General features: G+C 34.5%; 1 protein-coding gene across 1 annotated transcript; it reads left to right on the plus strand.

Moving 5' to 3' along the window:
• The first annotated feature begins 225 nt into the window (after positions 1 to 225).
• NRPA2 (nuclear RNA polymerase A2) lies at positions 226 to 15,703 on the plus strand. Its single transcript, XM_018129537.2, has 27 exons — positions 226 to 487; positions 1,002 to 1,084; positions 1,181 to 1,300; positions 2,684 to 2,760; positions 3,191 to 3,254; positions 3,566 to 3,636; positions 3,786 to 3,863; positions 3,957 to 4,002; positions 5,314 to 5,494; positions 5,577 to 5,629; positions 5,786 to 5,859; positions 5,990 to 6,107; positions 6,816 to 6,903; positions 7,873 to 7,988; positions 9,281 to 9,408; positions 9,509 to 9,588; positions 10,302 to 10,543; positions 10,618 to 10,782; positions 10,911 to 11,075; positions 11,160 to 11,234; positions 11,836 to 11,939; positions 12,021 to 12,096; positions 12,538 to 12,666; positions 12,776 to 12,916; positions 13,486 to 13,698; positions 14,098 to 14,352; positions 14,894 to 15,703. Exons 1-27 carry the CDS (start codon positions 301 to 303, stop codon positions 15,305 to 15,307), a joined length of 3,543 nt encoding a protein of 1,180 aa, XP_017985026.2. The 5' UTR covers positions 226 to 300; the 3' UTR covers positions 15,308 to 15,703.
• Positions 15,704 to 16,840: the final 1,137 nt, after the last annotated feature.

The raw sequence follows: 16,840 nt of genomic DNA on the forward strand, positions 1-16,840 counted from the left end.
GGTATTAATTTATCATTATCAATAGTTTAAAGGGTCAAAAATATTTTGGATATTATAATTAATGATTAGAATAGATAATAAAAGCATTTAGCATATTAATTATATAATTATATATTTGGATTTTATTTTTTAGCCCAACAAGTGAGGTAAATAACGAGGAGCCCACTTTGATTCCCAGCCCAATATAACTGTCCAGTTTCTATTTAAATTAAAACCCTAAACCCTTCACCAGTTTCTCCCCGCCTTCCGCCTTCCTCTCCTTCCTCAGCTCATTCAAAAATTCAGACAAGTAAAGAAGCCATGGAAAGGCAGAGGAGGAAGAGGCCGGGGCCGTTTTCGGACGCGGAAGAGCTAGAAGAACTAAAGGAGCTATTCAAACACCATATCGAGTCGTTCGATTACATGATCGACGAAGGCTTAGACCTTATGCTTAAGCGCGTTAAGCCTGTCCAAATCTTCGATTCTTCCTCCAATAAAACCCTTAGAAATATCCTTTTTCTTGAAATTTGTTTTATTGGAATTCGTTTTTGTTGTTTTTATTGCTTGATTTTTGCTTCCGGAAGCAGAAAGTAAGAATGTAGGCTTGAATAATATTTTCGAGTAATGAAGTGAAACACTTAATTTTTGTAAATAAAAATGCATAAACTTAAGTTATAATTATATTTTGATCAAATAGAGTTTTTAGTTTTTTTTTTGGAGAAATTAGCAAAATTTTTGTGGTAAATATAAGTAGGAATCAGAGTTGTTTTAGGTACTGATTGATTGTCGCTTTTGCTACATTTTGTTATGACTGATGAATTAAAAGCTGTAAGTGTAATTTTGTTTTTGCAGGCAAGGATGATTTCACTTTTATATGCATCAATTATGTTAGAATTCATGATATATTTTAGTTATTTGTTTATTTTCGTTAGTCAAATAAAAGCCATAACCAAATGGAAACTTCATTTTTTTGAATGCAATTGTATAATGTGGTTGATGTTTGTCCTTGACTTGTATCTTACTCTGGCTGGATCATCCGGAGGTCTATCCACCGCAGAAGGACCGGTCATCAAAGACATCAGCAGGAGCTTTGTATCCATTTGAAGTAAAAGTTTACACTATAATTTCCGATCGTTTGTTTATTTTTATTATATGTTTCTCATTTCTTTTATTTATTGATTGGAATTTTCTTTTTAAACAGTGTAGACAAGCAAAAATTTCTTACACAGGGAGTTTCCATATAGATGTTTGCTTTCAGTGGGATGGTGGAGTTGTTGTAAGAGAAAAGTTAAATTTTGGAGAGTTTCCTATAATGTTAAAGGTTAGTTTTTTTTTTTTCTCTTTGTTCTTCATTTCCAACTTTTACTGAATTTTATGTTCGGCGAAGATTGTTTAATGCTTGTGTTCATTTAACTGAGTTGTATAGAATGTTTTAACTAGATTATTATGACAAATTTAGTTTTAGATTATTGGAATATCTTATTGCACTTGCTGGTTATACTTGTCCGTTTTCTTTAATTTCAGAATTGAGGGTATTTAGTTTGCTGGATATATATATTGTTGTGTGGATCCATGGCCATATTTTGATAAGGATTAAGTGATTAATTCTAGAAGGCGGTGTTGTTGCTTCATTACATATTTATTTAGTATTTAATTTTTAATTTGTTTAGTTTCCCAAGGATTCTAAAGCATATTTTATATGTTTTAATCTCTTATAGTTGATGAAGACTTATTAATAAATTTTTTGAAAGTCTTATTGAAATCCTAGGGCCATAGTTTATAGCTATATATCTACTAAAGCATGAAAAATGCACTAGTTCTATACATGTATACCATGTGGCACATGGCTGCCTAAAACCTGGCTGCATTTCTGGTTGTCATTGTTCATGTTTCCATGAAACTTTTAATTTGAGTTGTTGTGAATGGAGTCAGCTTCTTCATTTTTTTAAATGCATCAAATTGCTATTTTTTATATGTTTGCTCTAACCTGTGCCATGTTAACTTATTTCTACCTGTTTACATCCCCATTATGTTTTATTGTACCAATTGTTTTTGGTTAGTTCTTCAAAACCAAATGTTTTTTTTGGATATACTTGCATCAAACTTTTATTATTTGCTATGTTGCCAATGGGGCTTGCTTTGCTTGTTTATGAGACATATTTATTCTCTGGTGATGAATAGATACTAAAAACTTTATCTGCTCAGTTTCTAAGTAGATTTGTATTATAGAGTGCAATGCTTTGAGGGGCAAAGTGAGAAATGAAAAAGAAAATACAAGAAAAGAAAAAAAAAAGTGAAATTCTCAGTGGTTGATTCATTCTTATCTACGCTCTCTTCTGTCCTTAATTAAGGGGTAGAAGGAGAGTGGCCATATTTCGTGCATCACTAATGTAAAGTAGGGGCATGACTGTCATGTTTCCTTCCCAGGAAATAGAGATCTGTTTTATATTGGCAGTTTAGAACAACATTTTCTCTTTGATTTGCCCCACACTATACATGCAGAATTGACACAAATTTTACAGCATCACATTTAATTTCGAAGTTTTTTTCTTCTTTCCTAGTTGCCCTGCATGTGAACAAACATGCCAAAGTACTTAGCGTAGTATTTTTTGAGGCAAATTTGCTCCTTTTCCTTGGATTATCCATACTAGTATTTTCTTTTGCTTTGGTAGTCATGGGCCAAACTTATTTAATATTGATGCAGTCAAAACGTTGTTACTTGCGAGAAGCTGATCCCAGAAAACTGGTTGCTTGCAAAGAAGAGTCGCGAGAAATGGGTGGGTGAGTAATTCAGTTCTCTTTCACTCATTATGTTTGAGATCCCTAGAAGTTTTAACATTATCAGCATTCAAATATGATGTCTGTTTGAAAGTTTGTTATTGTAGATTATGAGTTACAGATTGCTTGCCTTTATGCTTACAATGTACTTTTTTGTAATTTTAACAATTGCTCTTCATATTTTACCTTATTATGATCTTTTGAGACTATATTCCCTGTATTTAGGAGCCTACACACCCTATAGTAACAATTAATTGTTTGTGTCTGATGTGGAACCTATATGAATCTTATATGGAAATGATTTATGTGAATGATTTAAACACATAAATTATGTGTAGTGCACTGCTATCCGGTCTTTCCTTTTTTTTTTTTTCTATTTGTTATTTTTTCCCTTTAAATTTTAATCACTATTTAAAATTTTCATGCTATGCAGTTACTTCATTCTGAATGGGCTTGAGAGAGTAGTTCGACTTTTGATATTGCCGAAACGGAATTATGTGAGTGAGCCTTTTTTGTATGTTATCCTGTTAACTACAGGGAGAACACTTTACTTTGGGTTGATGAATTAAGCTAAGATTTGTAGTTTAATCCCTTGCAAGTTCTAGTGTTCTACTGAATTTGCTGACAAGTTATTTACTTTCTTCAGTGATCTTTTTGTTTTAGGTTAATGGAATTAATATCATTCATGATTCTAGAATAGAATAAGAAATCTATTGTCACATCATCGCTCCATAATTACACTTCCTTTCCTTTTTCTTTTCTTTGATTACAAAATGTTGCGTTACTGAGGCAGCATTTTATTTTTCAGCCAATGAGTTTGGTACGTAATTCATTTCGTGATCGTCGGGAAGGGTATACTGATAAAGCAGTTGTCATAAGGTTCTTTCTTTATATTAAATGGATCCAATTTCCTTCTTTTTGTTTTACTTATTATTTCAGCGTTCCATCTGACCACTTAAGACCTTATTAGATCTTTCTTACTCTACTACTCTGATTGTTTCTGGATTCTCATATAATATTTATTCTAGGTGTGTGAGAGGAGATCTATCATCAGTGACAGTTAAGTTATATTATCTTCATAATGGAAGTGCAAGACTTGGATTCTGGTAAGAAATTTTGAGTTGGAAGAAGAACAATGGTTTTTTAGCTTTTAATTCTGAAATAAGCTGTGTATACTTCCTTTTAATTCACTCTTGCAGGGTACAGGGGAGGGAATACATGCTTCCTGTGGGCATTATACTAAAGGTGCTGTTGCTGGTTCTTTTTGTACTTTTCCACTTGTGAATGTGCAATAAGATTTTGGGAAATGTATAGAATCATGTCCAAAATCGGTTGGAGTCATATTTTTCCTATAAAATTTGGTTGATGATTTTGAACAGGTGCCTCAGCTTTGGTGTGGAAGCACATTCATATTAGTTAGGTTATGTCAAATTTCTATTGGTGATGTAATATGTTTCAGAGTAGTAGAGAAGTACATATGGATCTCACAATGAATTTTAGAATGTAACATTATGCTGCTGAGGGAGAAATGAGGCACAAAACACTAATCTCTGTTAATTGGATGTTCAAACATCTTGCATACTTTTGGCATTTTCATCATTTAAAGCATTTTCATAATCATTATTTACCAATTTGGGACACATCTCCTTAGTGTCGATTTCCTGATTTGGGAGATATTCGATAATGGTTTATATCGTGTTATAATGCATTCTATAAGATGACTTGGCATGGTAGTTTATAACATGTTATGGACTCCTGGTGTTTAGAAATAAACACCGTGTTATTGAAAGGTAACATTTATGTATCAGTCAGTTTGATTTTTCTGTGTAAATTTAGTTTGGAACAATGAGGTATTGTTTCGAAATATCCCATGTTTTACTTGTTAGAGTTGTACTGTTCAATGATAGTTGATTGGGAGTCGTTTCATATAATGTATGTACTTATTCTTGATTTGTCAGTAGAAGTGATGCACTTATCATCTGTTATCTTTTTCCCCTGTACTAGCTTGAGCCTCATCTTTCACTCAATTCAGTTAATTTCTGCTCTTCAACTTTTGATTCTGCTTTTTCTAAATTGCTTTTGTTTGCTTGAGATCTCATAAATTTAGAATTGTTGTTTTTTCTTCATAGAATATCTCTCACAGGTAAATTTTTTTGTAGTACATCAGAATGCTATTGCTGCTGTCCTACTCTTTTCAACTCCTCACTGTTTCAGTTTATGTTTCTGCATAACATGCAAACCTCAAAATATGATTCTATACATAGCATTCTCCTTAGTATCCCAGCTTCTTAAATCTCTATGCGTGTCCCACCACCTTATATCTCTATGCTTTTCTATCCAAGTTATCAATTGTTTCCTTCTGTGACCTTAAAATTAGATTTCACGTGATCCATTCCTTTGCCATACTTTCAGCAGCAAGATTTGTCCTTGATGCCAGCTCCTTTTAGTTTGTTTAAGCACTCAAAATTTACCTGCGTGACCTGAGCCAATTATACTTTCATGTTTTTCCCTCCTTCCTTTTTCTTTTCTTGTGCTAATTCTGATTGGTCTTTGCAGGCTCTGATTGACACTAATGATCGTGAAATTTATACAAAACTGACATGCTGCTATAATGAGAAAAATGGCGAAGGAAAGGGGGCTGTTGGCACTCAACTCGTTGGTGAAAGGGCCAAGATTATTCTTGATGAAGTTCAGCACTTGGCTCTTTTCACTCAGGAGCAGTGTCTACAGCATATTGGTGCTTACTATGATACTTCTTTCATTAACATTTTATTTCATATGTTAAGCATCTATGTTAATTTCCTTTGTTGTCAATATAGGGGAACACTTCCAGCCTATTATGGAGGGAATGGAAAGTGAGAGTTATTCTACTGTAAGTTGTATTTATTATCTATTAAATGTTCCCTTGTATGCTGCAAAGATAACAGAAGCTAGTTAGTTCCCTTAGTTTTTTTTTTTTTTGAGTGAATGCTAAGACATTTCTCTGTTCAATGTTTTGTTTGTTTATTTTCTAACGTTATAAATGTAGGTTGCTGATGTGGTGCTGAGGAATTACATATTTGTTCACTTGGATGACAACAATGACAAGTTTAATCTGCTCATGTAAGCTACAGGGGTTCTTTTTATCTGTAGTTTGAAGTTCATGTTTTAGAATAGTCTTGCCATGTTCTGTTGTTTCATGCACACTCTTTCTATGTTGCATTTGGATTTCCGTTTAACTTTTTCTCTTTAGCTTTATGGTGCAGAAACTTTTCTCGCTTATAGATCAAACTTCTGCACCAGATAACTCAGATTCCTTGCAAAATCAGGAAGTTTTACTCCCTGGTCATCTCATTACCATTTACCTTAAGGTAGAGACATTCTAATTATTTGAAGAATTTTTTCTTGTTGTTTTTCTTTTTCTTCTTTGTTGTTTTAATCCTTTGTAAAGGATCTATAGAAGTTTCATGCTAGCAGGGTACAATTTTACTAAAAATATAGTGAGATGCATCAACCAGCTGACCTTTCATAACTAGTTTGGACTTAATTAAGAGCAATTTGCATGTGAATCATGTATTTTATTTCCTTTATTTTATTGAAATAATACTATTTACAAGTTATTTAAATACAATAAAAATTCTATTAAATTGTTAACTCTTAACGATATTTACAATTAAATTTACCATTCTAATTGTCAAGGTTTTTAACTTTTTCTATGGTTGTTTTCAGTGGAACAGGATAAAGACTATTGATTAAATACAGCTATTTAAAATAACTGATAAAATGGCATAAATGAAGTTGAATCAAAAGCAAAAGGGAAATATAATATTCACAGAAGTTTCATACCCCTTATGCCATATTGATATATAGTATAGATTATTCTTTCAGTTGAGCTGTCAGGAGTCATTTGATTTTTAGAAGTCTTATTTAACTTTTATTTTCTTTTAGACTAGAATTTTTTATCATTGACCTCTTAATCTAGCCACCAAACAAGTAGCAGTATCTGTACCATGATTTAGCTTCATTGATGTAATTTCACATAAAGATTGAATGTTAACTCATTGTTTATTTGGTTTCAGGAGAAACTGGAAGATTGGTTGCGCAAAGGAAAGAAGCTTATTGAAGATGCGATTAATAACAAAAGCAAAAATTTTGATTTCTGCAGCAGTATGTTATGTCCTTGCCTTTTTATCTTCTTTGGAAATTACCTTCTCTTTCTGTGCCATCATGCTTTGTTTGAAAGAGGTTCTAATATTTATGTGTCTTTTGAATCCTGTTGGAGGCTGAAAGCTTTACCAGTTTATAAGTAGCAATTGTTGGTTTTTAATCACCATATACCTATAATATTTCTACTGCAGTTGGAGTACGTTCAGTGGTCTTTTCCATTGAATGTTCAATTTGGCAAAAGATGGATGAACCTGATTTGAGCTTACTTGAATTGACTTGAAAAGTCAACAACCCAAACCTGATGACACAATATGGCCTGAACTTGAAACAGCCCAACATTTATCTGATCTGACCTACCTAACTTATTATCTCTAGTTGGACCTTCGGACAGCATCATATGTCTGGCTTACATGCATTTGGCATTTTTATTTGGGCTTCCAAATGCATTTCTTGAAGTTCAAGGGGTTGTGTCCAGTGTTCAATGGGTAGTTTTAGGTAACCTGCTCCTATAAATACAATGGGTGTTCCAAGTCTGCAATATTCATTCTTTTGTACCTAAAAGAAATGATAAGCATCCCCATCCAAGATATTGTTGTTTTCTTTGAAAAGCTTAAAGATTAAGAAAGGACATTGAATGCAAAAGATTGTTTTGTGCTTTTCATGCTTAAGGTACTCAGTGCTTTTTATTTCTGTTAGTGACATGTTATGTTTTCTACTTCTGCCTGCAAATTTGTGCTGCTGTGAAGTAGTGTATTTGTCATTTTTTTAGTTCATTTTTTTTAGAAGACTTTTGCTACCTTTCAAGGCCATGAAACTAGTTAACAAATCTTCAATGATACAAATTTGGTCTGCATCTTGTTGAAATTGCTGCTTAAGATTTCTGATGTCAGAATCAGAACTTGAAACGATTGTGCTACTTGTTTCCGTTTGTAGACTGATAGTGCACTTATTGTTTGTGGGATGATGCAGTGAAAGATGTCAAGAAGGTGATGGAAAAAAATCGTCCGACGCAAGTCAGTGCAGCAATTGAGAATTTGTTGAAAACTGGAAGATTGATAACACAGACAGGTCTAGATTTACAGCAGGTCAGCTCATATATATTTTTTTCGAGCTTCTGACTTTAATGTGTGAATTTGTCAACTTAAACTATGAAATTGGATGTTGTTTTAGTTTTAGTTTTCTTTTCTTTCCCCCTTCTGTTAAACTCATTGTACAACTCATACACGCTTGAGCTGGATAGGACCTCAAGCACAATTACCCCAGATAACCATAGATGGTGTTAAAATTCAGGAAAGACTTTTATTGTTTATTCAAGTAACATGCGGTAACCTCACTTTGGTGGGATGATAACTGGGTAGTGACTTTCTTTGCCTGTGACCATGTTTGTAAAGTTGACCATCCATATTGTGTTAAACCTTTTGCTTTCTGGTGATTGAGCAAAGATGATTAATGATGCTCCTTGCTGTTAGTAAATTCACCTTATTTCCACTGAAACTAAATTACTATGTACTGCAAGAAAGATGCCCGTAAGTGAAAGTGTAATACTGGTGAGAGAGCTCTCTTTAAAAAATGACTTCATATCTGTGAATATATCTGAGCTGGAGAGCAACTGAAGGCAGTTAATACATCAAATTAAAATTCTATGGTTTTAAAATAATACCCAATTGAATACATCAATTTAAAGGTGGAGGACAATTGAGGGCAAAGTGAGGGACTTATTTGAGGTGATTTGGATGTGTGAGATGAAGGCATTCAACAGCGCCTATTAGAAGATGTGACTTAGCCATGTCAAAAAAAAAAAAAAAAGGGGAAAGTGTAAGACAGAAGAAGACATGGGTGGAAAATGTAAAAAGGACCTTGCTTATACTGATCTTCTAAAGGTATGATTCTAGAGTGCACAATGGCATCTATGACCATGTAACGTGATTGAAAAGTATGCTGTTTACTCCTGTTGAAAATAATCCCAACTCACTGCAATTATACTTTAAATAATAAGTTATTGGATAACTTTGAAGATTTCCAAATGGTTTTGTCACAAGACTCTTGTGTCTGTGAGGAGATTGAAAGGTCTGTTGCTGAGTCTAATGTGATAGTCAAAACCAATTAGCATGTTGAGGTTGATTTAGAGCATATTTCGAGACTCACCAATACCCAAACTAATAATTAAAGAAACTGCTTTTGAGGTGAGTTCTAACTGGACAAATTTACTTCTTTACATATCAGAAGGTTCTGTAAGATTTTAATTTATTATTTTTGCGTGTATCCTATAAGAAATTATCCTGTTTTGCCTCTATTATCCAGCATAACATGTTTAATGTTATGGAGTGCACTTTTCAAGGTTGGAAAATCATTTATGACTTTTCTTTTGTTCCATTAGAGGGCTGGTTTCACGGTTCAGGCAGAGAGGCTTAACTATCATCGATTTCTTTCGTTTTTTCGGTGTGTTCATCGTGGGGCTTCATTCGCCGGACTTCGTACGACCAGCGTTAGGAAGTTGTTACCTGAGTATGTATCTGCTTGCCAATATAGTTAGCATTTTGTTTGATTTACTTTAAACCATTGTAGTCATGGGGCTTTTAACACCCCCTTCTCTTCTGATTTACAGATCTTGGGGTTTTCTTTGCCCGGTGCACACTCCTGATGGGGAGCCTTGTGGGTTGTTGAACCACATGACATGTACTTGTCGTAAGTTCAACTTCTTATTTGATTTTTTTTTTCCACAAAAAAGTGACTCTATGAAATAGTTTTTGCAACTAAAGTCTAAATTTTTTGGTTAAAGTAATTTTTCCTAGAAGCAAGAATTCAGGAGCCTCAATTTTGAAGGCAATGATGTTGCTAGATGTTTTTGGCATGTTTGACACTGTGGTCCCCACCTTGTTACTGTTCTAACTTATTTTCTTCCTGAAGCATTCTCATTGGTGAAGGAAGATGGCAATTGATTTGGTATAACTGCCTAAAACTGCTACAACCGGTTTTAATGTTGAAAATTGAGGTGTCATGTCGGCAATTTATTTAATGGTCGAGTCATGATTACACATTTGCCCGTCTATGGCCAATTTAAATTGTATCCAAATACTTAATCTACCGATTATCTGTTTTTTGATAAAATTTAGAAAATTATTTGATTTATAAAATAACATTAAAAGATGTGACTAGAAGCAAGTAAAACATGAGGCTTGAAATTACAATTAAGTTTGATAAAGAATCTTGCTTCCAATGAAGACAAACAATGAAAAAAGTTGGTGGTTATTGGCTTCTAATCCTTAGATGAATCTCTTCCATTCTTTTCTAGCTTTAAAGGAAAAGGAACAAACTACACGTACAGACTCTTGCATGCTTTATTTCTCATAATACAAATTGCTGCAAGTGTTATCCCTTATATTCTATTTTTATCTCAGGAATTACATCCTACTACAATTCGCCAGGAAATATTAGAGATTTTTTTAAAATAAGAATGTCTATCCTTGATGTTCTAGTTGGGGTTGGAATGACAACTTCTTGGCCAAAAGTTGATCATGCTGGACCTCCTCAAGTTCTTCCTGTTCTTTTAGATGGTCGTGTTGTGGGCTCTTTACCTTCTGGTGAAGCTGAAAAAGTTGTTGCTCATTTGCGGAGATTGAAATTAGCAGCTGCTTCAGTGGTCTGTTTTTGTTGCTGATTGTGCAATTCCTTTTTGATTAAATTTATTTTACAATTTTATGTCGTGTTTTTCAGATTCCTGATGACTTGGAAGTCGGCTATGTTCCTTTGAGCTTGGGTGGCACGTATCCTGGTTTGTACCTGTTTACTTCTCCATCTAGATTTGTTCGGCCTGTCAGAAATATTTCTATCCCTTCGGCAGATGGGAAGGATATTGAACTTATTGGGCCATTTGAACAGGTGAATACAGATTTCTTTTCTCCTTTTTGGATCATTAATATTTATATGTTCAAGTTTTAAACTGTAATCCTGTGAACTGGTTCTAAATTCTAATTTAGCAGATGAGAGCTAATTCTTCTGTTTTATAGGTTTTCATGGAAATCAGATGTCCAGATGGTGGGAATGGAGGAAGAAGTAATATTTTTCCTGCAACTCATGAAGAAATTAGTCCAACTGCAATGCTTAGTGTGGTTGCTAATCTTACGCCTTGGTCAGACCATAATCAAAGTCCACGGAATATGTATCAGTGCCAGGTTTTTCTACCATGTTCTTTTAAAAGCATTCTATTCTATGCTTAATGATTAATATTTTACTCAGTATTTTTTTTGGTTTTGTAGATGGCAAAACAAACAATGGCTTTTTCTTTACAAGCAATTAATGCACGTGCAGATCAAAAGTTGTATCATCTTCAGGTCTGTATCCTCTTGTTTCTTAATTTTTGTGTTAGCTTCTTGTTCTTTCTCCAGTGTTTTCCCTTGGTGCTTATGCTTGACTCCTGAAAAGCTTACGCTTGAATGCTTTGAGGCCTAGACCTCATCTTATAAGAATTGAAATGCTTTGTCTCATAGGAGGGTGGAACACCTCAGTTTATGCTTTTGCCTTTAAAACGTTGATTTTAATCTCAAAAGCTACATGGTTAGATGGCTATCGCACTTGGACCCACTTTTAAGTTGCATGTCTAAGGATTTCAATGTCCAGTCTGTGCAGCTAATTTTTGCACAGTGATTTGTATTTCCTCCAATTTAGTGTAGGGAAATCATTCAAAATAACAAATTGATCTTAACATGAAGTGTTTTTAGAGCCCACAAAGTTTTGAAAGCACTTAAAATATGGACAGTTGTTTAATTTGTTATCCTTACTATCTTTTGTTTCTGGAAGATATTTATTTTAAACTTCTTTGTCTGCATTTGTCTCCTGGGAGCTCTATCTACTATAATATGGTTATGACAATTGTCAGCATTATTATTCTTTTTCATTTACATTCTTTTGAAGAATTTTTCTATGCTTTTTCAGACTCCTCAAACTCCAATTGTGCGCACAAAAACATATACAAAGTACTGCATGGATGAATATCCTTCAGGAACGAATGCAATAGTAGCTGTGCTGGCATATACAGGGTTTGTATTTCAGAAAAAAATGGTGAAGTAACATTATCATGTTGAAGGACCTAGAAAATTTAACTTATTTGTATCATGTAGATATGATATGGAGGATGCCATGATTTTGAATAAGTCATCTGTGGAACGTGGGATGTGTCATGGACAAATATACCAGGTTTGTTCTCATCTTCCTGCATGGTTTGATTTACATTTTTCTTGTCCTGGAGTATTTCAAATGGGGGAACCAATTGTCAATTATTTCGTTCCTTAAAAGGCTGGTCTAGGTTAAAAATATTTTCATTGTGCAGTCAATGCTATACTATTAATTTGGCTACTTAACAACTGGTAGTTTGAAATTTTGAATAGGAATTAAAGTTGTGAAACTAAATGACCTCACAACTATCTCTGTTGACACAGCTTCTTGGGTTCTGGGATTCCAGACACCCCTTAAAAGTTACCTGTCAAATAATGACAAGTTTTCTCTTTCATGTATAAAGTTCACTGATTTGTTTATTTCTCTCTCTCTCTCATATTTTTTGATGCTAATGCTGACACATGGTTTTTTTTCTATGTGGCTTTTTACTGTTGCTTTTTGTAATTTTGATTATTTTGGTAGACGGAAACTATTGACTTGGGTGATGATAAGAGCAAATCAGATCGAGGTCAAAGAATTTTTAAAAGAGAACATTCAGATAGGTCAATATCTTCTTGTCTTGATTCAGATGGACTTCCACATGTTGGTCAGGTTAGATTCTATTTTGTTTTTGCCTCTTTCATTTTTCAAATAAACAATTAGGAAAGCTCAAATTCTCTTGTGCTATATTTTTGACTAACTCATTGGTGACAATATTCAGGTGATACGCCCAAATGAACCTTATTGTAGCACCATTAATCAGGTGACAAATTCAAAGAGACTCTACAATCACAAGGGTTCAGAAACTGTTATTGTTGACTATGTTGCAGTTGATACCAAAAGCAAGAAGCATCTTCAGAAGGTAAGCAGCACACTCTCTTTCTTAATCATTCATTGTCAGAGAAAAGCTTAAAAGCCTACAAATGTTGACTAGGGTGTATTAATGAACTTTCTCTGCTCGTTATTTCTAGATACGATGCTACCATATTTGCTCAGCTTTTTCTGACTTTCAGTGTTAAAATTGGCATAGCAGATCATTGTTATCTTCTGCATTATCAAGAGATCACACTAATTATTTTCTAGGAAATATTGAACTTAAAGCTAAGAGATCAGTAACGTTAGTTTCTGCATTTATCCAATTTTCTATTATGTGCCAAATATTTAACATCTTACTGGTCTAAATGGATTAGAAATATTAGAAAGCAATAATTGTATAATAACACCTTTATTTTATTTTCTTAATGCTTTTTTATTTTTTCAGTTCTGTTTTGCTAAAATAGGAATTTGATCCTAAAAATCTAACTTTGATCATATTTTGTTGTATAAGAGGTCATCTGGAAGCATTCTTTTTTTCTGAAATCCATCAGTCATTTGATTACTTAAATATCATCACACTGTCAATGTCTGTTTTTACACATCTGTTTTGGGCAGGCTAATATTCGCTTTCGACATCCGAGAAACCCTGTCATTGGTGATAAATTTAGCAGTAGACATGGGCAGAAAGGTGTTTGCTCTCAGTTGTGGCCAGATATTGATATGCCATTCTCAGGAGTTACAGGAATGCGCCCTGATCTTATAATCAATCCTCATGCATTTCCCTCAAGGATGACAATTGCAATGCTTTTGGAATCTGTTGCTGCTAAGGTACTAGCAATTAGTCAAAGAAATTAGTTGTGAATAGTTGTGGCACTGAAACTCGAAGATTGGCTAACAATTAAATTTGTGATCCTATAATCTTCAATGGAATCTTAAACTGCAGTAAGAAGGGAATAATTGTTTAAGGTTCAAACTTCAACCAGTTCATTAGTTTGGGCTTTTTGTCTAAGATTTGTGGGTGATTTTATGTTCATTGGTTAAAATAGAATTCTTCGTTTTCCTTTTTCAAAATTTTATTTGTTTAAGATAGCTATTGTAATTGAGTCCAAATTATCAGTTTGTAAGATTGAACTTCTATGTTTTCAAAGTATAATGCAAGGGTTTTGAGAAGCTCAATGCTTGAAGACCCAAATTGTTTCATGGATGTTTAAATATTTCCCATTGCAGGGAGGAAGCTTACATGGGAAATTTGTGGATGCAACACCATTTTCTGATTCAGTGAAGGAAGCTAAAGGAAAGACTGAGGCAGAGTCTGAGTCTCTTGTTGATGAACTTGGTTCCATGTTAAGAGCTCGTGGGTTTAACTACCATGGAGTAGAGGTATTATACAGTGGGGTCTATGGAACAGAACTAACATGTGAGATATTTATTGGCCCTGTTTATTACCAGCGGCTTAGACACATGGTTTCTGACAAATATCAGGTATGAAATTATTTTGAATCTTTTTCTTTTTCTAGAAGTATTGTATGAAATTTCTGCATTTGCCAATAATAGAGTTGGCATTTCTTATTTAGACAAGGGATAATATATAATTCTTTAGCTTGTCAATGAACCTTAATTGATTATTTTTATAATTCTATAATTTATATAAAATATATGACTCATATTCTCTCTCTCTCTGAGTGCAGCTATCTGCATATAATAATGCTTTTTAGAAACTTTTTCTTCTTGTTTATTTTAATTTCTTTTGGCCTTGGTTTAGTAGCTTTTAAATATGACTGTTGGAAGTGTACACCCGCTGACCAAGTCTATTTGAATATGGCCTAAATATTTAGTAACGTTTTCTGATGGAGCAGTGTGCTGTTATGCTTGGCCTGTGGAACTCTATTGAATTGTTATGCTCTATTGTGTGGAATTTGCTTCTTCATATTGATGTGTGTGCAATTAATTGTTGGATCGCTCAGTCTTGTATTTGTTCTTGGAATTAGTTAATTTTGCTTTGTACTTATTGTGCCATATGCAGGTTCGTGCCACTGGACAAGTCGACCAGATTACACGACAGCCTATCAAAGGAAGAAAGCGGGGTGGAGGTATACGTTTTGGGGAAATGGAACGAGATGCTATGCTTGCTCATGGGGCTGCGTATCTGTTGCATGATAGGCTCCATACATGTTCTGATTATCACATTGCTGACGTCTGCTCTCTGTGTGGAAGCATCCTTACGACGTCCATTGTCCAGCCACCAAAGCGAGTAGTTCGAGAGATTGGTGGGTTGCCTCCTGCAAGGGCTCCAAAGAAGGTTACATGTCATGCATGCCAGACAAGCAAAGGGATGGAGACCGTCGCAATGCCTTACGTTTTTAGATATTTGGCTGCTGAGTTGGCAGCTATGAACATAACAATGACCATACAGCTTAATAGTGGAGCTGGGGCTTGAAGGCTATTGCAGTTCTCAAAGGTTTTGTGCAAAATCCTAATCATCAGGGACTGAAGAATGTTGCTGTGATGGCAGGCTGGAGAGAGATAGGCATGATTTCCGCCAACATGGAGAGCTCGAGTTTAAATGAAGGGTATTCTAGGAGTTTCCTGTATATATATTGATACTGATGGAGTTGATTTTGTTTATATGTATAATGTATTTATATTATTTTTTTTTCTTTTGCAGATATGCTAAAATTTTGTTCTGTAAGCAGTTTTCTAATAACCATCTGTTGTAATTTTCTTCTTACTATATTTTATTATTTCTTACCTCTTAAATTTGCACAATTCCTGTAATTTGCTATTGATTGAAACTAAATTATTCCTACTTTGAAGCATTGTAATTCCTTTAGAATGATTCTTGTGTTTTGCCTTTTTGAGGCAAATGAATTACTACCAATTTGTGATTTGATTAGAGGCCAAAAGTCCTAAACAGTGGCATCAATCGGTGGGAGTGGAAGGCAAAGGGAGAAGGGCATTATTTGGGAAGTGATAACACTATTAGGAACATAATCCCTTACAGAAGACACTGGTATGACTAGCTATGAAAGTATTGAGAAGCAAGCTCAATGATATGAGAAGATGGAGGTCAATGCCTAAGACATTGGCTTTTGATGGTAGTGCCAAGGCAAAGAACTGCGGCCGATGAGGGTGCAGCATGCTAGCCTCAACTTAAAGTTGTGCTATAAGAACCTCTAGCTGGTGCAGATCACTTTTTGCATAATATGGCCAATAGCTTTTTGGGTTGTTTTGCTCTAGTATGGATTTGCAAGAGGGAGAAACATCCAAAATGGTCATGTTTCTCACTCTTGCTCTCCCTTCGCCCTTTCTGGCTGTTAAGGGTGGCTGTAACTTCTGAGTCTTGCTAATATCATATTTTGTGTTGTATAGTGTTTTGTTTTCAGCTGGCTTTTTTGTATGCCAAGCTTCAGGAAGGGCACCTGGACCAAGTCTCTCATAGTCCCTTCCTTTTTGTGTACATAGGGGATTTCACCCTGATTTAATGGAAATACTTTTAATCTTTAAAAAAAAGAAGCTTAAGACAGATTAAAAGGACAAACCAGAGCCACTTACCTTAATTTTTCTTCAAGAAATTTACGAAAACATTGAATTGCAGATGGGGTGAGATCGTTAACGTTGTCATCTACCTCACCTTTTTTAAAAAAATACCTATTTTCAGTCTTGTTCACCTCCAAATTCTTCAGATTGCTAAAGCTACAAAATTTGGCTACTTCTTCAATCACTCTGCGATCCTCTTTATTTGCAACATTGGGTTTTTCTTCCTGTGCTCATACTTGAGAAACAGTACCTTGTTCGGTTTCTCTAAGCTCTCCTTCCAGTACCCTAAAACATGATCCCAGAAGGGTCTAGACGATTCCTCAAATGGTCAATTTGCATGCTCCGGCTTGCTTCTAAGAAAGAAACAATGGCATCTAAAGGATTGCGAGCCACATACACAATTCGGGCATTGGATTGCTTGATGGATTGTGCT

This window comes from Theobroma cacao, chromosome 10 (assembly GCF_053813885.1).
Source record: "Theobroma cacao isolate CCN51 chromosome 10, ASM5381388v1, whole genome shotgun sequence".
In the NCBI taxonomy this organism is placed as follows: Eukaryota; Viridiplantae; Streptophyta; class Magnoliopsida; order Malvales; family Malvaceae; genus Theobroma; species Theobroma cacao.

Bases quoted from the DNA above. Each gene is read 5' to 3' on its own strand.
- NRPA2 (XM_018129537.2), top strand. From the start codon at position 301: ATGGAAAGGCAGAGGAGGAAGAGGCCGGGGCCGTTTTCGGACGCGGAA. The intron at 3,255-3,565 runs GTGAGTGAGCCT...TTTATTTTTCAG, and splicing joins TATTGCCGAAACGGAATTAT to CCAATGAGTTTGGTACGTAA. The intron at 4,003-5,313 runs GTGCTGTTGCTG...TGGTCTTTGCAG, and splicing joins CTGTGGGCATTATACTAAAG to GCTCTGATTGACACTAATGA.